General features: G+C 46.4%; 1 protein-coding gene across 14 annotated transcripts in view; it reads left to right on the forward strand.

The window, feature by feature from the left end:
- nrxn3b (neurexin 3b) overlaps window positions 1-22477 on the forward strand; it is a 302281-nt gene that overhangs the window by 202549 nt on the left and 77255 nt on the right. For all 14 annotated transcript variants that reach the window (XR_015104508.1, XR_015104509.1, XM_086143044.1 and 11 more), the window contains one exon: window positions 21954-22135. Coding sequence is in view for 12 of the 14 variants with exons in the window: in XM_086143044.1 (XP_085999170.1) it covers window positions 21954-22135 (182 nt within the window). In the remaining 2 variants the exon portion in view is untranslated. The remainder of the gene's footprint in view (window positions 1-21953; window positions 22136-22477) is intronic.

Here is a 22477-nt window from a genome sequence, read left to right on the forward strand (position 1 = left end):
ATTTGCTCTTTTCCTTCCCCTCTCCCTTCGAAATGATTGCGCGAATATATTCGCCGTCGCTGAAAACTTTTAGATACCTGACTCTCGCTCCTCTGCCCGTCTCCTGAAGTTGAAATGCTAGTTAAGTCCCAAAATGTTTAGCATTTTCAGCTAGAGACGCCCCAAAGAATGGAGATTCCCAAAATGTTGGAATTCCGCCATTCATCCAGCAATGAGTAGCGTCAATAGAAAACCAGACGGGGCGAATTAAGTCGCTCAAATTATCAAATAAAGTCTTCTGCTACCGCGGGGAAATGAGCGGCAACTCAACATGAGCATACATGTCCAGCGCCACTTAGGAAGATGCACATTCATTGCTAGCGAATAAACTCATAAGTAGGTAGCATAAAAGCAAGAGGTATAAAGAAAAAGCAGCGGCAACATGCTGATTATCAAGGACCATTAAAACATCTAATAGAAATCTAAAAAACACCCCCGGGGCTGCAAAGAGTAGAAGTGAATTGTTTGGAGAAGAAATAAAATACAAGCGAAAATATAGAGTTGAAGGAGGAGTCGAGGCCGGCCTGATTAAACTGTCGACAGGCTGTGAATGGTTGTTTGTCCGAAAGAGTCAACTCTGATTGGTCGGGATCGCGGAGCTGAGATGACGGAGCGGCTCATGAATTTAATGACGTCCCAAGGTGTTTAAACCGTCCGGTCCAGACGACAAAGAGATTCCTTCCAAAGTCAAGATTAAACCCTCCGTCGCGTGGAAGGAACCCTCGTCTTCATCACCATCTCCTCTTGTGTCTGACCGGCCTTCGTTTTTCGCTTTTCCAAACAGCGTGACGCCGTATTGATTCGCCTGCATCCCTAGGATCATTCATTTATCCCCATTTTGGGCAGAAACACGAAGGCTGCCGATGTTTTCTGGTTGAATAATCCGACTAATTGAAGCCAGGGTGTGCGGCTTGGCTGTCTGAGGCGGAATCAGGTGAGCTGGGAGTCAGACATGGTCATGGATGGACGGATATCAGAAGCTTACGTGATTCACTTTTGGGAAAGGCGTGGAAAGAATCGGTGGTGATTCATAAAAATCTTGTCTTTTTTAAAATAATGGTACCCCAACTCTGGCCCAATCACAGCTGGGATCTTCTGCAGCATCCCCCGCGACCCTGAGTACAGGATAAGCGGCAGAAAACAAATGGATTAAATCATTAATTCATTCATTCATCATCTATATCAGTGTTTCCTAACCACTGTGCCGCGGCACATTAGTGTACCGTGAGAGATCATCAGGTGTGCAGTGGAAAAACACCCACTTTCACCTGATTGGTCCGAAAATTATTTATCCAACGCAAATAATGTGTCTTCCTATGTCTATGTGGGCAGCGTGCCCATTCGATGGCAACGGGTAGTGAATTAACCTGTGCATCTGTGTATCAGAGTGATTAGTGACGCTTTGCGTGATACATTTTTAAAATAAAAAATACCGTAATTTCCGCACTATTGAGCGCACCTTGATATAAGCCGCACCGACTAGCCGATCGCGATCTCGGGCTTCCTCCTGCGCACTAAAACCGTCAAAGTCGTCTTCTTCGGTGCCGGAGTTGAACGGACTCAGAATTTCCCGGTCATTTCATCGGTCCGTTGTGACGAGGATAAACGTTTTAGCGGCGTGATCTCGTTAGCGTCCCCCACCCAAAGTCCATATATCAGCCGCATTGTTGTTTACATGAAAAAAGTCGTGACTTATTGTCCCGAAATTACGGTACTTGTATCTGCGTAAACAAACAGGCAGCATTGTTGAAAACCACCAAGATGAGTGAGAAAGTAGTGAAAGTTGCTATAAAGTTGCCGAACTCATCTCTAAATCCAAACAGCCACACATTGTAGCAAAACATTAATATTACCTGCCGGCAAAATTATTGTAGAAGAAATGCTCGGCTCTGGCGTTGATAAAGAAATAGCCAGAGTTCTCTCAAATAATACCATTTTCAGACATATTGATGACTTGTCTTCGGACATTGCAAAAAAAGTGTTCTGGAAAAGTTGCAAATCAGTGGGAAATTTGCATTGTAACTTGACGAATCTACAAATATTAGATATTTCAGATTTCACACTAAGTAAATTGAGACTACGGTTTCATTCTTACTCGTTAAAAAATGTTTTTGACATATTTATTTGGTGGTTTGCCTTGCGATTTTTCTAATGTAAAAATATGTGCCGTGGCTCAAAAAAAGGTTGGGAAATACTGATCTATATTGCCTTCCCACCTTCAGGGTGGTGGGTGGACCAGGGAATATACCAGCTTTCACCAGGTGAGAGCCGGGGATTCACCTCGAACCAGTCGATCACCGGGCCAATTATAGAGCAGTCGTTCACCATGGAGGGACATACAATCGTTCACTCCCACATTCACATGCTGGGCCTTTTTTTTTTTTTTTTTTTTTACATGCATCCTTGCCAGCATTTTCAAAAGGAAACATACTCATTCAAGAGATCTTGTTAAACCGTCTGGCATTGAAGGACTGCGGTGCCTGCCAGCTTTCCTCTGGAATAAGTAGAAATTCCTTGCAGTCCTTCCTTGCGGCCAGAGTACCCCGGGTGTCGGACCGGTCAAGAGGCGGCCGTCACCTATCGGCTGTTATATGAACCTGCGCCGAAAGGTAGCCCCGTACGCCGCCATCGGCACATCTGTCAGACGAATGAAAAAGCCCCCCCAAAAAAACTCTGGCGTCAGGCGTTCTTCGGCGGAGCCTCTAAACTGCCTCTGTTTTGTTCCTCTGCAAACATGCGGGACAGCAAACATGATAAAGATAAAGGGAGTTTTATTTAGAGTTTGCTCGTCGCTCTAATCTGTCCCGTTTGGTTTCTACCGGCTCAGATAGTTCCCTCAATCTTTTATGAGAATCCTTGGGAGTTTTAGCAGCCGCGCTGTTGACGGGACAGACGCACATGCCGGAATAAATTGTACCCTGTGAGCAAAAAGCAAATTTACATCAAAATGCTGCTGGAAGTGAGAGTTGGACTCCCGCCAGTGTTGCTCTTTGTCACAAATTTTGCTCAGAACTTTTATGGACAGAATTTCTAGGAGCGACCAGGGTGTGGAGGGGATCCAGTTTCTGCTTTTTGCAGACGATGGGGTTCCGTTGGCTTCACGGGTCCATGATCTCCAGATCTCATGGGAAGCAGCAGGGATGGGGATTGGCACCCCCAAATCCGAGGCCAGAAACGGGTGGAGTGCCCACTCTGGGTCGGGGAAGAGGTTCTGCCCCGAGTAGAGGAGTTCAAGTATCTCTCGGTCTCGTTTGCAAGAGAAGGAAGGATGGAGTGGGAGATCGGCATGCAGATGGGTGCAGCGTCTGCAGCGATGTGGACTCTGTGTGGACAATTTACCACTCGACCTACGTTCCTACCTTCTCCCGTGCTCACGAGCTGTGACCGAAAGAACGAGATTGCGGATCCGAGCGGCCGAGGGTGGACGGACTCTCCCTTAGAGATAGGCCGAGAAGTTCGGCCATCCGGGAGGAGCTCGGAGCGGAGATGCCGGAGTCGGACGCTCGTGCATCTGGTCCGGACCAATGGACCATGTGGCCGGGGTGCGTGAAATCTGGGCCTCCCTGCTCGCTGCTGCCCCCGCAACCCGACTTCTCCGCAATAAGCGGCGGAAGATTGATGGATGCTGTAAGGGGACTGAGCAGTCGGGAAGGCGTCGGTGAACTCATGTGCGTCACGTGTCAACATGTGTCATCCGGACTATGCAGAGTACGACAATCCAAGTAGAGGAGGTCTTCCTCCTACATGGGAGTTTGGCCGTAAGTCGGAACAACACAAAAAAACACAAACGAAAAATAAAAGTAAACACGGTGCCGTGCAAGGACGTATTCATCCGCTCCGCTCGCAAGCTAGTTCCTACGAAACACCGAAAGTCAAGGACATCGTCAACTGCATCCGACGTATTTACCTTGAAGTATTTTTCCATGATATATTTTCATTTCCGAACTAAAAGCCGCTACTTTGGTTGCACGCTTTGAGCACTCCAACCTAAACAACAATGCGGCTAATCCGTGGATTTTTTTGGGGCGCTAATGAGCTTCATGCCGCCAAAACATTTACCCTGGTCACATTGGACCAATGAAATTACCGTGAAATTGAGATGCTGTTCAATTAAACCTCTTTGGCCTCCTTGGAGGAAGTGCGTACAACCCTTCATATGTAGCTTTAGCTTGTCCCTCCACGTCGCTCACCGCGGTCAGATGGCGGCGTCCGTGCGTTGGCGGCTCGGTGTCACCATGGCAACCGGGACCCCACTTGCTCCGCCCCCCCCCCCGTGCATTGCCGTATCCTTTTCATCGACGGGGGGGGGGGGATTCATGCCTGGACTGCATACTGGGTCCCGCATTCTTGGCTTTTTATTTATAACAGCATCGAAAAGCATTTTTATCCATTTCATATTTATATTTTGATGAAACGCATTGCATGGCTGTAGAGATATCTCTATATGGCGAGAGTGTTGATAGATTTAAATGTCACCCAATGCCAGCGGGGGGCAGGGGAGCCCTTTTTTTGGCAACAAACATGAGGACTACAAGGGCCGGCTGTTCCCCAGGCAAGGGCAAAGACCTGTGGCATGAAGACGTGCGACATCACTGTACGGGAGAGTGCATTTTTCTGGCCGGAGTACCTCACGGGGGTTCTCCGGCTCGGGCTAGCTTTGTCTCCTCCGCGCATTTTCCCTCATTTCCATGCCTGCTATTCCAAGCCAAGATGTGGGCAAGCCTCAGCTGAGGGATTGAAGTAAGCCTCTGCCTATAGTCCCTGTTCCCGCTACCCCTGCCTCTGTGACAATTCCCCCATCCATTCAACTCGCGCAGAGTCGCAGATTTTCCTCTGCCTTTCATGAGCCGCTCAAAGCTTCTGTCAGTTGCTTTAATTTTCTCGTCGGTTCGGCTAAGTAGACCTTCAAAGGCGGCAATTTGGGAGCCGGTTGCCATGGGTGGGGCTGAGGTACGTTTTTTTTTTTTTTTTTTGGGAAGGGGTTGAGCCGAGACGGATGTGAGAGGCTCGGAAGCGGCAGGCGACACACGGGGCGCTCGGATGCAAAGCTTTTAGCAAAAAAACCTTTTTTTCTTCACTTTTTCTTCACTTTGACTTTGACACCTTAACTTTGATGACTTGACGCGTGTGTGAGCGTGCGAGTCAGGAACGACGTCTACTGAATTTCCTTTTTTCGCACGTTTTGAACACTGCGACTCAAACAACAATGCGGCTAATTTAGCGATTGTTTTGGGCTAACGCGCTTCACGCCGCCAAAACATTTAGCCTCGCCACATCGGACCGAGAAAATTAACGTGAAATTCTGAGGTCGTTCAATTCCGACAGCGAAGAAGATGATTTTAATGGTTTGAGCGCGTGGGAGATTAGCTGGAGTTGGACAAAGCGGAAATAGAAAATGGATGGACTTTGCTGCGCGTGGATAGATATTATTCAATTATCCGATATTTGTGGATGCAACCAGTATGTATTTAATTGAAAGAAAAAAATAAGTCATATCTCATGTTACAATGTGGCGACCTGCAGCTTTTAGACGAGTGTGGCCTCTATATTTTTAGCCGGTGCAGGTTATATTCAGGTTCGCTCAATAGTCCGGAAAATACGGTATTTTGTAGCTTGAGGTTGGAATTGCCCTAAAGCAGTGCTTCTTGATTATTTTCTGATACGCCCCTCCTAGGAAGAAGAAAATGACCCCCCCCACCCACTCTCTAATGTCATTTGTCTATAAAAATTGTTCTCTGTGCACTTCTGCATAACGTTATATCCTTATTAACACTGAAGAAAAGAAAAAGGAAATATAGATCAACTTGCAACAAAGAATAACTTTATTGACATTGTTTTTTTAGTCTGTAACAGAAAAGACTTAAAGTGCATCAATTTACCTGAAATTTTCAAAAAAATGAATCCTGATTTAAATTATTTAAACATTCTTTGACCGACTGAACCATTTGATCCTGAAAAATGAAATGAAATGAAATTCATAAATAATGATGATAAATTCAGATTGATCAGCAACATGAACTCAGGAGCGCAATATAGAAAACAGTTTAATCTGCAAAACAAAAATGAATGAAATAATTTGAGATGACTTTTCCCTTTTTTCAATCAAGATGCGGAAAGCAGGATTAATTGGCTACAATTTGCACGTTTTTAGTGCACAGCTTTTCGGCAAATAAAAAAATCTACACCATAGAGCTAATACTCTGCGCACACTCTAACAATGAGAACACCAACGTCACCTACTTTGGATGTGCAATTACCTAAAATTCTGGCATATATGCCGCTATTTTTTCTTCCCAGGCTTTGAGAACAAGAACTTTTATATTGCTTTTATAACAACACTGCTAATTTACGGATTGTATACGGTAGCTTCCTTCTGCCAACACTGTCACGGTGGACAAATGAAACCCACCTGAATTTGTGAATTACTGTAAATGCATAAATTCGATAACTCTCTAGATCAACCATTTTGAGCTTTTTTGCACACACACACCCGTCATGAAAAAGACGCGCGGAAATGCATTTGAAATAGAGCTACTCGCGCGTAAGTTCGACGAAAAATAAAGCATTTACGTAAGTCGTAGATGTTACCGTCATTTATAAAAGTAAAAGTTTTCAAAAAAGTCTTTCCTGTAACATCTTGCTACGTTTTTTTTTTTTTTTTCTACCTTTATTGATACTTGTAAGACCACTGAGGTCTCCCTCATTTTCAGGGTCGACAAGTTTACAAGCAAAGCAGAGCACAGCACAACAATAAAATGAGATCAAATTAAAAAACAATAGATGAACTAAAAACAGGTGAAAATTAGATTAAATTAAAGACAGTACAGAAGCAATAGATAAAACTCGAAACAAATAAAAAATTAGATCAAATTAAAAAGTACAAGGGGGTGGATGGAACTAAAAACAAGTACAGTACGTTAATATCTCATGTTTCAACAGGGTCAACTGCGACTTATTAATGTACAATTTCTTTTTTTCTTTAAAAACTAGTAGGTGTGGCCTCTATATAGGTGCGCTCTATAGTTGGGAATTTATTCTAGTATAAAAATAAGCATGTTCTCGGGGGACACATGCCCCGCTGTTGGCATCGTACCCCACTATTTGAGAAGCCCTAGAAGAAGAGGAGCTTTACGAATGGAGTGAAAGAGGACAGGAAGTGAGCCGGTTTGAGAGAAGAGGTTGCCGAGGAGGGGGCGAGACGCTGTTCGTATCCCGGGTTACAAGAACGATCGGCCACCATACAACAGTTCGTCGCCTCTAGGCCTCCGAGCTACTTGCAAAAATTCTGACATATTCACCTTGAAGTATTTTTCCATGATATACTTTCATTTCCGAACTAAAAGACGCTACTTTGGTCGCACGCTTTGAACATTGCTACCTAAACAACAATGCGGCTAATCCGTGGATTTTTTGGGGCGCTAATTAGAGCTTCATGCCGCCCAAACATTTACCCTAAATTACCGTGAAATTGCGATGCTGTTCAATTAAACCTCTTTGGCCTCGGAGGAGGAAGTGCGCACAACCCTTCATATGTAGCTTTAGCTTGTCCCACCACGTCGCTCACCGTGGTCAGATGGCGGCGTCTGTGCGTTGGCGGCTCGGTGTTTGTATCCTGGGTTACAAGAACGATCGGCCACCATACGACAGCTCGTCGCCTCTAGGCCTCCGAGCCACTTGCAGAAATTCGATATCGAGTGTTGAGGCCGTGTGACGTGGACCGGTTTAAAAGAAAAGACAGGAGGCAGAGCTGAAGGGGAGCGAGGAGGACGGACGGGATCGGGTTTGGTTCCGTCGGAGGGACGGCGCACGTTGGATCCGTTGGAGATAAAGTCAGACTGAGATGATTTGGACCTGGACAGAAGAGTAGCAGTGAAGGTCTGGGTAGAAGGACGCTGAGGTTGGAGTGAGGAGACAGATGATTGGCCGCGGCGCCCAAAGGGGAACCCTTTGAATATGAACTTTCCCGTCTTAAAATATTCGGCCAGTTGAAATACATCTCTTAGAACATAAAGGAAGTAAAAGATACTTGATGTCTGAAGGTATTTTATCGTTATGAAAGCAGGTTGGGATCTGGGATCTACGTGGACTCCTTGCGTCCTTGTGTCTGCGACACTCAGCGAAGCCCTGAAGGACTCCGGGATGTTGTCTCGGCTTCGGCGTTCGTCAGATCTCGAGCCAGTCGCGCGTCTGTGGGATTCGCTCGAGGAAAAAAAAACAACAAGGAGGATCCACAGGGGAACCCCCCTTCCGCCGCCGCCGCGCAACTCGCGGGGCTTAAAAAGCTCCGTCGCCGAGGTTTCGGTGCCAGATGGAGGAGCGCGCCAGCAGAGGTCAAGTGGAGTCCAGGCCTGGATCGGTCGGGGTTTTTTCGCGGCGGGAAAAAAAGGGCGGCCAAGTTTTAGACGGCCTGGCGCTGTTTCACCCGATCCCGGCGCGTTTACCTCCAGATATACTTCCTGATCCGAACAAACGTCCGAACAAAAATCCGGCGGTTGACTTTGTTTGGTTCTCGCCCCCTTCTGCCAATCAAGGGTTTTATATCGAAACTCCTATTAATCTCCGCTTCTAGGAAAACTCTTTCCTCTCCACCCCGGCTGCAAACCGGCCTGTGTTTTTCTACACAGACAGTTCATCGGCGAACTTGAAAGCAGCGTTTCTCCTCCCCGTTTTCTTCCTGATGAAAGGTTGCAGGCAGACAACAGATGAGGCGGCGAGCCGCCGACCTCCCCCGCCGCTAAATCGCTATAAGTAAATAGATTCGATTCGGCCGCTGGATCCCGCCTCCCCCCGTCAGGCGGTTTGGAATCGCCATTACGGGCTCAATTCCGAGGAGCGAGTCCGTTAACTTAGCTTGTCAACGGCGGTCGGGAAGGTAAAAAAAGAGGAATAGGCTGGAGGTGAATTGGGGAGAGGAAGAGCATCAATTATTAGGTTGACGCGTTCGATAGAGGGCTGAGGTCAAAGCGCCTGCAGGCGGGGAATCGGTAAACAACGTCCACGGAGCGGCAGTCCGATATCGGAGCCCCGTTGCGGCGCCGAAAACCCGCCCGGGCCAGGATCGTGTTCTTCGTTCCGGCGCCGAAACTTTTCTCAGCGCGCCTCGAGGATGCATCGCCATCTGCTCTCGGTTCCGCCGTGTTCACAACTCAGGTTTTCAATTGGGCGATTCAAAGGCGAACGCTCGGATACCGATCTCCATCGAAAGATGGGGGACCGGACGTAAAGGTACGCTTCGGGTGTAAAAAAAAAAAAAAAAAAAAAAAAAAATCCCATCGGCTCCGTCGCAGACGTTAGGGCGGCGAAGACGGAGGGGTGGAGTTGCCATGACAACACCAGCCGCAGCTGGCCTCGCTCAAGACGAGACAAGACAATGAAGCTGTGTTCCGGGAGGTGCTCATTAAACTCGGGGAAAATAGAAAAATTGAATGAAACGACCGTCCGGCGTTTCTACCGGAAAACGTGATTCCGATCTCTACGACACAGATCGGTTGTTTCTTGAACGATGTCGAGTTTTATGAAGAAACGCCGCCGTGGTGCGTATTTTATTCAACGCTACTTCTGTTTCTTTCTACTTCTGTCGGTATCAAAGTGGCAGATTATTCCTGCTTTGAATAGGAACCCGTTTCTTCTTGCTCTTCCATCCCTTTTCCCCCAAAGTCAGGGCGGCGATTAAATAAAAATATTGACATTTCACAAATAGTGTCTCCTGGCAATTCAGATCCACAGCTGTTCCAGAAGAATGAATGGAGAATACAACCTTTAGGGCTTTTGGGCAAAAATGCAAACCTTTCCATCGCGCTCTCTCTCGAGCTCTCCTGGTCGAGGCAGAAGGGCGTCCATATCGTGCCATTTCCTCGCCGCTGTCGCCGAGTGCTTGCTCATTGGTGTACGTCTGGTTTCTGAAGAACATCTAAAAGTGTTTTGGTCAAGAGCTGCTCCTCATGGAAAGTCATGTGAACGAAGTCCGATCCGTTGCGTCTCGACTCAAGAACGGCGTTTGCGGCGCCTGAAAACCCCTCCGTTTCCATGTGGACGGGGAAAACGCGCCCGACTTGAAAACAGGCTACGGTTGTGGTCGATTGCCGTGTGCGGGCGAGTCCAACGTCACAACAACGGCCGACTCCGGAGTTGCGGTACGTTTGTTTGTTTGTTTGTTTGTTTGTTTATTAAGAAGTTTATTAGGACAGTGTACAAATACATTAAGCATAGAGGCAGAGATGTTTGTACCAGATTATAGCTCATAGCTAATTTCCATCTGTAGTCCTGGGTGCTGATCCTGCCACTCAACCAATGAGGATTCACCGCACCGCCTTGTAGCTTAGCGTCAGATTACTCGCCATTGTTGAGTAAACAGTAGTAAACAGTAAGTTTGTAGTAAACAGGAAGTGCTTCTACGCGTGTTTTAGCATGTCACAAATCACGGCGCCAACGAGCTGCTGGCCCGGCGTGTGCACTGCAGCGTTCTCCTGTGGTCTGGTGATGCACGGAGATCGTTGCCGCTCCGGAATGCGAAAAAAAAAAACAAAACATGGTCATAATCGTGACTTCTTCTACCTTGACTTCCTCTGCCGCCCACGCTGATGGCTCCTGCGTGTTATTTATTCTTTTTTTTTTTTTTTGCCTGTGGTTCGAAATGATTTTGCTCTTCGCGACAGTCGGCTCGTTTTTTTTTTTCTTTTTTTTTACAGTCTTTGGAGAAGCTGAAACAAGGCAGCCATAAAACACAGAGCGGGAGTTTAAGGACAAGCGCCATCCCGTGTCTTCAATAAACCCGTGCTAGAATCTTGTCAGGATCCCCCGAGTTTTGAAATGTACCAGATGACGTCCAGACGATTAGCAGACTTTTGCAACGGCGCCGATAACCTCCGGTCGGTTTCCAACTTGGAGGCCTTTCTCTGTGGAGTCTCCATGTTCTCCTGCACGTCCTCCAGTTTCATCACACAGTCCAAAAAAAATTCCGTGAGGTTCATCGGAGACCCGTGTCACCAATGAACTGCCGAATGAGCGAGTGAACGGTTGTATGGCTCGATACGTTGTCCTAAAATCGAATGGCGATCGTTCGGGGATGAACCCTGCATTTCGTCCAATCACAGCTGGGAGTCTCCATTTGATGGGCGATCTGAAGAAAGAATAAATATTTCATCTATGCCGCGTTTTAATGCCCGTCGTGTCACAGAAATGGTTTTGGAAATGCGGAACCGGACGTTTCCCTCGTAATTTTTTATTTGTCCTATTTCCCCCCACAGCTCTTAAAATGCTATTAAACAGAAAACACTACGTTCCAGGTTCACCGTGTCGGACGTCGGTCACGGTCGGGAACCCACGGACTAGCGGAGAGCTAATGCGGCCTAGCCGTAGTCCCAGCGCTTTTGTTTGTGTCTAAATATATCCTCGCTGTTTGTTTGCCGTCTTGCTTTCAGAGTTAAAACGTCCACGTGTGATTTCAGGGCCGGAGGAAGGGATGAAGACGCTCGCTTGTTTACATATCTTTTATGGACTGTTTATATCCCTGCAGTTCTTTAACCCCTTCTCCTCATCTATTATCCATTCTGAAAAGGTCATCCAAAGGTCAACGCTCACGTGTCGCTCAATGATTTATGACCCGCCGCGTTTCCCCGGATGGTAAATTTGTGAAAAAGCAAGCGCGTCCATCTAAGGTCCGAGTGATAAAGGGATAAAACCGGCGCCGCGAAGCCGTGTTTTTCCACCTTCTCTCCCCGTTCAACCCCGCCATCTTTCCACCAGCGTCTCTGAAATGGCCCGCGGACCCCCCCCGTTCCCTTCTTACCCATCCTCTTCATTATCCAACCAGACAGAATAGGAGCTGACATCTCCAGATAACTGGAGAACAAAAAAAGAAAAGAAAAAAAAAAGAGATACAAAATACACTGAAGCTCATCCTCTGTATTCACTTAATGCTACAACAGAACGGGGTTGCAGTAATGGAATGGAGGTTATGGCACACCTTCTGTTGCTGTCAGCGTGTGTGTAAGTGTGTGTGTGTGTGAGTGTGAGCGAGAGTGCGAGTACTTCGACTGAACTCACATTTGTGCCCGCGTTACGTGAATTCCGCCGCGACCGCCTCGCTAACAAGGCCGTCCTCTCGCTCGGCGGCTCGCGATCTGACGCGGGGTTTGACATCCCTGCGAAAAAAAAAATAAAAATTTGCCGACGTAGCCGAGTCGCTCGGAGGCGGAACGTGGCGGAGAACATAAAGGAGCCCGGCGCGTCGCTCGGAGACGCGCCTCTGGAGTGTGAGACGCGATCCAATTAAAATAATGCATTAATTGCGCGGGCAAGACGGATCCGTTTTAGGACCAAGGTGATAATTGACCTCCCCCTGCGGGTCACACTGCTGCCGGAGCACCGGAGACACAAATGAATCCCAAAAAGGGAAAAAAATGTTACGATTCCACTGGTAATTTTGCACACATTTGGAGACGGACGGTCATTCACGGTCTCATTCACACGTCACGTGGACGGATCGACGTTCGCTCACTAACACATCATGTAGAGACACACAACCATTCACTCATTCATTCAAACACTTTCTAGAGCGTCGCAAAAAGTGGACCCATTCGTTCCAGCATCATCCAGAGACATTCACTCATTCATTCACACATCATATAGAGACATACGTCCGTAAGATTATTCATCCGCGCACTATATAGCGACAACCGTTCGTTCTCTCAGCCGCAGTTTGCATGTAGATTCAACCGTTCGTGCACAAATTATTGAGACCGTTCACTCAATCATCCAAGGTCCCAGAGATAAATACAATAGTTAGCTCATCCACAGGATTGTCTCAGAAAATTGGAATATTGTGATAAAGTTCTTTAACTTGTGTAATGCAATTAAAAAAACAAAAAAATATACATGATATTCTAATATTTTGAGATGGGATTTTTTGAGTTTTCTTAAGCTGTAAGCCATAATCAGCGATATTAGAATAATAAAAGGGCTTGCAATATTTCAGCTGATTTGTAATGAATCCAGAATGTATGAAATTTTTGTTTTTGTAATTGCATTACAGAAGATAAAGAAGTTTATCACAATATTCTGATTTTCCGAGACAGTCCTGTAGAGATACAAAACGAGTCATCCGTTCGTATGTAGATGCATAACCATTTTCTCACCATCAAGAGAAATGCAACATTGACCCATTCAATTTCACATATATTGACATTCACTCATTCATTCACACGTTATATAGAGACAACCATTCACTCTCTAACTTGCACATCATATGTAAACATTCAACCATTCACTCTCTAACTTGCACATCATATGTAAACATTCAACCATTCACTCTCTCATGCACACATGTACAGATGCACAACCATTTATTCACTCATTCACACATAATATAGCAAATCAAAATCATTCATCCATTCTTTCTCCCATTATATAGAGACATTTGACTATTAACTCGTTCATTCACACCTATAGAGACAATTATTCTCTCTCTCATTTGTCCTTCTTATGTCGACATACAAACATTCACTCACTCATTCAGACAACATCTAGAGATGTGCTATTTGCCCCATTCGTTCTCACATAATAATCTAATTCACTCATTCATTCTTGCCGTGAGTCCCAAGTGCTAATATTCAATCCGGGAGCTGATAAAGCAGGCGGCACTAACACAGCAATGACGTGTTTAACCGTTTAAAGTCAGTGACGGTGAAATATGAAGACGTAGCCCAAGTAGCGTTGACCTTTATTGTGATTGTATCATTTACAACAACTGTAAACACACCGCCTGGAGTGACGCCGCATGGAAACGCCACTTTTTTCACACCACGCCGTTTAAATGTGTTTTACTCTCGATCGCATTCATTGTGCCGCTGTTCGCACCTGCGCGGCACGACGACAGGGGGTCGTCCAAAAACATCCATCGGAGAGCCCAACACACACACACACACACACACACGTAAATGAAGGAGTGAAGAGTTGCATGTCTGTATGTGACGTATCAGTGAATGGTTGTATATGAATGAATGCACCCATTCACACGTGAACCATTACATTACATTACATTTGGCAGACGCTTTTATCCAAAGCAACTTACAATAGAGGACATAAGCACTGCAAATAACACTTGCAAATACAAGATGCACAGGAAATATACAGAACAGTGAGCTGGGGTTAGTTTTTTTTTTTTTAAGACAAAGACGTACACATACGTACACACACACACACTGCATAGCCTAACTTGGTGCCTAAGCTGATCTGGCGCAGCTCAAGCATCAGCGCAGTAAATAGTCCTGAAAACCAGGTGCTAACCAGGTGCTAACCAGGTGCTAACCAGGCAACGGGGCGCGACGGAGGGGTGTCCTAACCGAGGACACACCTGCATGCTGGCAGCTCAAAACCTCCGCGCACGTTGGGTCACGATCGGCGGAGCAGATTCCGACTCCTTCCGACCGCAGATGTTTCTATTCGAACACCTTCGGGACTTCTTTTTGACAAATGGTCCCGGTCAGGAGTGTGACGCCGCAGACAGGCTCCGACACCTCCTGGCAAACCCGAGCGGCAAAAACTACCTGAGTACAATTTCAGAGCTAAACCCCCCGGTGTGTTGGAGTGCAGCTCGGCGGCTCAGACTTAATCACCCCGGGATGCTGCCGTCGCAGCGCGAACCCAAGCAGCTCCGGCTGGAGCCGCCAGCTTTTTTTTTTTTTTTTATATTTTTTTTTTTCTTTCCCCCCCACTTGGGAATTTCACCGCGCGTTACGGAGTAATCCACACCGCCATCCTCGTCGTCGTCCGCTCTGAACCGACATCCGAGGATGTCCTTGCAGTATTTCTTCAAGGTTTCCGGTTGACCCTGAACGCGTCTCAGTTGCATTTGCAGTTTTCATGCCCTAAACTCTATTAAATTTGTAATAGTGCATTTAAGATATAAGTGTTGCCATGGGAACATTTCAAGTCTTTTTTTTTTTTTTTTGTAGTCCTCACCTCATTATCCCAACATGGCTGCCAGCGAATATCTTTCGCTTCGTCTTGTCCGCTCGCCCCCCCCCTCCCTTATCATTCTTATTTCCGTCTCTATTTACTCTGCTTTTTGGAGCATGACTCCGGGCCGAGTCCCGGCCCCACAGCTTATTCCAACGGCGGCAACGGGCGGCGTAAATCATTCAAGGCCGGCTGCTTTCTTTACGTAGCCGCTGCTCGCCGCGCACGCCGCCCCTCATCAATCACCGCCCCGCATTTAGTCCGGTGTCACTGATGAGAGATGGCCGCTTCGCACCGTGACTGGAGACGCGCTAATGCAAAAAAAAAAAGCGATACAAGTCATTTAAAGGCTAAAGCTAAGCCGCTCATGTGCGCACACACACACACACACACACATGCATGCACGGCAGCGGTGCATTCAGCCATGAGAGCCGCCGTCCCTCGCCGTATCCCGAAGGAGCGGGGAGGGAGGCAACAGTTGGAAATATGAATTATGAAATAAGAGGCAGTAAAGTGGAGATAAATCCCGGTGATTACACAGCTCGGTATCTCGCAATTCAATTCCTCCGTCAATGATTCTGTATTATCGTCTTCTGAAGGGCAGCGAGCCTAATAACTCCCCACATGTGATGCGCGGCGGCGAGAAACAAATTCTGATCACAGACTCTTTTGAACCCCGATTCAGGAGGCAATTAAGTCTCGTGTTTTTTTTGCCTGATAAAGTTTATTATTAAATTTATTTTCCTTTTCTTCTCATCCTATGACTGAATCCAACCGCGTTCCTCCTCCTTTTTCCCCCGGCGGGGGAGGCCTGCATGCACCAAAAGCCCAGAGATAACAAGGACGGAAAAGCATAGAAGTACATAAACAATGAACACACAAAGAAGGGAAAGAGGTTGGATTGTGTCTTTCTATGCAGATGACTGTTCGGTGTATTTCTGTGTGTGTTTACCAGTATGCGGGTTACGATCGGTTTCTCTTTATACCCAAACACAGATACCTACGTTAGCCGCATAACACACACTTCAAGCCTCGGCTTACGAATTTAATTTGTTCTTTGACTCCGTTCGCAAACCGGATGAATGTTTCGCGTTGAGATCAATGTAAATCCCGTTGATCTGTTCTCCAGCCCCAAAATCACATTTATTCTGGTTTATTTGTGTTTGTGGCAAAAAAAAAAAGAAAAGAAAGGAATTAAAGATAACCTTAATTATTGCTGTGTTTCTGGTGTTGTTTATCTTCTTGGCAGCACTTGTACTCGGCACTTGTACGTGCTTCTCGCATATGATGCTAACGTTATCTCTGGCAAGCTGTCATTTTCTAGCCTTTGCGATTGTTAGTTTGTTAGTAAGCTTTTGCTATTGTTTGTTTGTTAGTTACTTTTGCATTGATAGTTTGGTAGTTACCTTTTGCTATTGTTAGTTTGATGGTTAGCTTTTGCTATTGTTTGTTTGTTAGTTAGCTCTGCTATTGATAGTTTGTTCGTAGGCTTTTGCCATTGCTAGTTTGGTAGTTAGCTTCTGCTATTGTTTGTTTGTTAGTTAGCTTTGGTATTAATAGTTTGTTAGTTAGCTTTTGCTATTGTTAGTTTGGTAGACAGCTTTTGCTATTGTTAGTTTACTATTGCTTCGTTCACGTAGCGAACCCCCTTTAGTCACATCAGCCGCAGATTTAGCGCATCTTTGTTCTTCAGAATTGCACAAGGCTTGACGTAGCCACTTCGCAGTGCTTGGCGAGATCTGCGACACCATCATCACTCTTGCTTTTAGCTCTTATTTCCTTCTCCTTTAATGCCACTATCACCAGCACTTTTTGGGTGCCACTGGAAAATGTACAGAAAATCGTTGTAACAGGGAACACAACAATGACCGATGTAAAGAACGCGGAGTAGCACGCACGACTGCTTCTATGCTACAACACGGAAAGCTCATGACTTTGCTTGTGTGTTCGCGTATCAAGGCTCGCTCGCAGCTCGATTCAAAACGCGATCGAATCCTCCGACGTTCGGAAGCCGGGTTGGACTGTACATATTCCACACCGGGTTCACTGCAATTACATGTCTGCCTAAAAAAAAAAAAAAAAAAAAAAAAAACCTTGATATATTCTCTGCTCGAACGCCACCCGCACGAGGAGCGAGGACGACCAGCGGCGTGATTAGAAATGAAAAGCCGGTCGTGAGAGAGAGCTGGATCTGCCTCTGCCGTGAGTAAATGATCATTGCATCATTATAAGCTCAAGTAGAACAGCTCTTACAGGCGGTATTGATGCCCGCTATATTTCATGCATTAGATCTTCTTTTTTTTTTTGTTTCATTGAAGAACTATTGACCGCAACTGAGTCGGCGCTGATGGGCAATCATTCTCTGCTCCTCCTTTTGTTTTTATTTTCTGCATTGAAAGCGATGACCTTCCAGCATTGTTTTTTCCGCCTCCCCGTGAAAAAAAAAAAAAAAAAAAAACGCGTCTGCACTTTCGCTCCCGCTTCAGCTGGAGGAATATCACGTGTTAGGAGGCGGGGGGGACTCGAAGGACGCGACGGCGTTCTGGTGCACGGACAGGTGCGCTGACCTTCCTCCCGCTCGCCGATGCCTCAGGGGGAGGACCTTTGTGAAATGGAGGCCGAGGCTCCGAACCTGAATCCCTCGTCTCGTTTGTCTCTAAACGCGGGAACGCCGCCGACCGAGCCGATCCCCTCTCTTTCGGGGTCGCCGTTTTTTTTTTTTTTTTTTTTTTTTTTTTTCGGGTTAACAACGATAAGACGGCTCCGTATAGTTTTTAAATGGATTCCTATCCGCGACCCGCTCCGCTCGCGAAGCAGACGGAGTGGAAACATGGCGGGATTAGATTTCGAGTGGCTTCCCGCCAATCCCACCGCAGTGATACCAGTGCATTATTCAAAGATGAAAGTCCTCTCTGATCGGGAAAAAAAAAATACTCTTTTGCAGTAAATCTGTTTGTAGATATGATCCCTTTGATATAGTCTCCGCGACCGACTTCTCAACACACATTCGTAATGGGGGAAAAAAAAATGATGTATGTTGAATGTGTGAATTTTGAAGTTTCTGCTAGAATAATGTTTCATTGCCCGATAAGTGACGCCTTAAAAAAAAAGAAATAGAACGCGGCGGGGAAAATGGAGGCAGATGAAACGCTCGGCCGGGAGAAAGGAAATAGACGGGAGAGCTTTCAAAATACCAGCCAAAAATCAGCTTTTATTTCACAAAGCAAACGTCGTAGATGTAGATAACCTTTTAAAACAATAGTACACAGAAGATAATGATTGTAGATAATTCTATAAAATGAAAAGCGGCTACTATTTTAGTAGCAAATAGCACATGATGCTATCGACTATGAGGGTTCCTATCCAAATAAAACCTTTAGCGCTGCAGGAGCTTTTTTGCTTTTCAGGAATTTGGCCATTTCTCTGGTGTGTCGGGACAGCAGAGGAACGGCGGACCTCGGCCTCTTGAAGCATTTGAGCCCCTAATCCGAGGCCGAGGTGTTTTTTCGTTTTTTACGATGTAGCCATGTCAGTCGCTTAGTGGCGCTCCTAAGCTAAGTGCCATTTTTAAAAGCTATTGCAGTTACTTTTCTTGCAAGTTGCAACCCTTCTGGTTGTCCATGATCAGGGGTCGGCAACTTTTAACACGTAAAGAGCCATTTGGACCCGGTTTCCACGGAAAAGAAAACACTGTGAGCCGAATTTTGACGTCTAAAGGTACCATTGTATACGGAGAAAATTGAATTTGATTTACTGGACTGTCTCAGAAAATTTGAATATTGTGATAGAGTTCTTTATCTTCTGCAATGCAATTAAAGAACCCAAAATGAGTTTTTCATGATATTCTAATTTTTAACGATGGGATTCTTGAGTTTTCTTAAGATGTCATAATCACCAATATTAAAATAATAAAAAAATCAAATGATAAATAATATAATATAATATAATAAATAATAAGAAAAAAATTCAGTTGATTTGTAATGAATCCAGAATGTATGACATTTTTGTTTTTGTAATTGCATTACAGAAGATAAAGAACTTTATCACAATATTCTAATTTTCTGAGTCAATCCTGTTTGTAATGAACACATTTTGAACATTTTGAGGTTTGGGCTTTCACAGCATGTAGCGGAGCCTTGACCTGAATTTTAAAAATAAATTGGGAAAAAATCACTTTGTCAGTAAATAATAAAAAATTTGCAAAACATCGTCATAAATATCTATTTTACATGGTTAAAATAACTTCTGTGCACAGCATCTGCAAATCGGGTGTATACCGGCCGGCGGTTATACCGGCTCCCGCGAGTGTGACGTTTATGTTGAGCGTTGAAAAATAATAAATATAATTTTATTTTAATATTTCAAGATCGCAAAAAAATCTTCCAATGTAGGTCTAAAATTAAAAAAACGATTTAACACAAATGAAATACACTTAAATACATACAATTTATTTTCCCAAGCCACTGGGAGCCGCAGAGTAAGGCTGAAAGAGCGGCGGGTTGCCGACCCCTGACCGTGATGAACATGAACGCCGTGGCGGCTTCGCTCTCGATGTATTCCGTGTCTTCCTCTTCTTTGTGCTGGTTAGTTTCAGCGTGATGCTTAAGGTGCGCGTAGCAGACACTTACCGGTGCTTACAGTGAACCCTCACGGCCTGTGAGAAAGCAAATCTAAATTTTTTTTTTTAAAAAAGCAGCTGAAGAGTCTGGGTTTCTTTTCTGAAGCTCAGCTAGCATCGCTGTGCTAACTTGCACCGCAGCTTCAGATTTAGCTTTAAGGCTCATTTATGCTAAACAGTGAACCTATGGATGACGCTGTCCGTCGTCCGCGTTCATTTCTGCTTGTTTTCACGTAGGTCGCGTAGTCGTAGCCGCGCGCAGCAAACCGAGCCGTACGACCCGAAGTTGTGCAGCAGAGAAGACAAACTCAACATGTCGTCGGTGCAACCAGGCAGAAGAATCCTCCGTCTGCATGTTTTTAATGGCTGCACGGACTGACAACTCTTTCCTTAAATGCACATTATCACCAGCTCCTCCGCCGTCGCCATGTTTGTTATCGTCCGAGTCTTCGGAAGCTGGAAGTTAACTGATCCGTCGACAACCGTGGCACGTTTGAAACAGCCGTACTTGAAGCAAACACGAGCTACCAAGAGCAGAGATACATGCTTTCTCTTGAACGGATCCTAAGCTACGCTAACCAAAAAAAGGAGTCACGCCGCTGCCCAGAAAACCCCACTTGAAGTCGTGGCTTCCTGAATGAATCCTTTTGTGGAAAAGAAGCAATATTCATCACGGTGCCGCGGTGGTTTTTTGCTCAAAAGAAGCTCTTAACCTTGGGAGGTCAACCACGCCGCTAACTTCAAACATTAGCATGACTCAAATTGAGAGTTGGGCCAAATATGCCGTGCTTGATTCCTCCACGCGCATTGATATGCGGCGGACTTCTTCATCTTCGTGGCAAATGGCCGGCGCTCTCGGCTCCGGGAAAAAGCGTGCGGCTCTCCACGGCTCTCGCGGTTGCATGACTGTTTGTGAGAAGGCATCGCATCCCGAATGTGTGTGTGTGTGTGTGTGTTTGCACGCACGCGTTCTCACACTTTGAGCATCACAGTGTGCATTTCCACGTCCTCCAGCCAGCCCGTGTACGTCAGCCTGTGTGTGTGTGTGTTTGCGTGCGACTGCCGAACTCCTGTTGAAACAGTGAGCAAATCTCAACGTGATAATTGGCTCCCCGGGGTGCTTGTATCTTCGCTGCTCATCATCGTCACCCCCACTCCAGAAGAAAAGAAGAAAATATTCCCGCCTGTTGGAAGAGATAGGCAAAGTCTGTTCATAAACTCTTTCGGCAAAAGAATTCACTTTGAGGCCGCCTAACATCGGCGGTCCGTTCGCTTCGGATTTTTCAAGAGGAATGAACGCGCTAGCTCGTCGCTAGCGTCGGAGACGACCTTAGCTGGTGCTTCGCCGTCCTGACACCTTGGGTCGTGCGTCGGATTCCGACCCGTCCCGTCGCCCGGAGGCAAACGCTAGGACCGCCTCCACGCTTCGCTCATTCCCTCTCCTCCATATGTTCCTCCGTTCCCGCCCCTCCCCGGGGGGGGGGGAGCAGATTGTTGGCCCGCTGCGTCGGGGGGAAAGATTGAGACAGCTGGGCGCCCCATCACAAGGATAAACAGATGTTTGGGTGACTCGAAAGGGGGAGTGATGGAAACGAGGGCGATATGATATGGAAGGGAGCGGTGCGGCGGGGGAGCTGGAAAAAAAAAAAAAAAAAAAAATTTGATGCAAGGCTTCATTAACAGTCGCGCTCCCGCCTCCGAGGTGGGCCGTTTCTTTCTTTTTCTTTTCCGGGAGTGTTTTTGGTACGCCGCGTTGACTCACCCCCCCCCCCTCACAGGGCTCAGACGCTTCTGATCCCTCGATTATCTTCGCCTAAACGCGAAGGAGAGGGCTAAGCGGCTCACGGTATCCGAGCGCTTTGAATCCGAACGCACCTTCCGGGTAAAAAAATTGAAAAGAGAGAGAAACTTTCGGACGAAATAATAATAATAAAAAAGAGGATATCCACACATAAGCAAACGCAGTCGCTCGCTCCCTTGCTTCTGATCCAATCAGAAGCCCTAATCTGACACAAATCTGCAGAGCAGCTGATGTAATGTTTGAATTTTCATTCAAAGCCTCTCTGCCCCCGCTGCTTTCAAAGCCCCCCCCCCCCCCGTCCGCTTCTTCCGTTCTTTTTCATCATCCGTCGCATTTGTCGAATTAAACCAAACGACAACGCTTCGTTTATTTCTTTCCTCCTTTCTTTATCCACCGGTCTTGTACGCGGACCAACCGCACTGCGCCCGACGGTGATAGACGGAGTCCGTCGCCGACGAATTCCCGTTAGATCCTAAAATCGTTTTTTTTTTTCCTATCCGCCCGACGACAAACGACAAATCTCAATTGTCTCCACAGCCGGCACCACCTACATCTTCGGCAAAGGAGGCGGCCTGATCACCTACACGTGGCCCAACAACGAGCGGCCCAGCACGAGGACCGACCGGCTGGCGGTGGGCTTCAGCACCACCATCAAGGACGGCATCTTGGTCCGCATCGACAGCGCGCCGCGATTGGGCGACTACATCATGCTCCACGTTGTAAGTACATGTGACCCCAAAAACAAAACACGTTTCTTTTTTTTTGGGGGGGGGGGCTGGTTTTATAACAACACCCATCACGACTCTCCATTAAAAAGCGAATTTACCGATGGCGCCGACCAACTGCTCGCTACTTCCCCTCTCTGTTGGAATTAGCTCCTAGCATGAATTATAAATACGGCCCCTTCCATACATATTCAAAGCCTTTCTACATGTTTGAGGTACATGATAAAAATAGGGAGGGCGTAGGCGATGGCGGGGAATCCTGAGTTGGAATTCTCCGCCCGTCAACTCCACACCGGCGCCGCATCCATAATCCCGTGTTGCGACCTTGTGCTATGA

This window comes from Fistularia commersonii, chromosome 36 (assembly GCF_037954325.1).
Source record: "Fistularia commersonii isolate RoL2024-O1a breed Wild chromosome 36, RoL_Fcom_v1.0, whole genome shotgun sequence".
Lineage (NCBI taxonomy): Eukaryota > Metazoa > Chordata > Actinopteri > Syngnathiformes > Fistulariidae > Fistularia > Fistularia commersonii.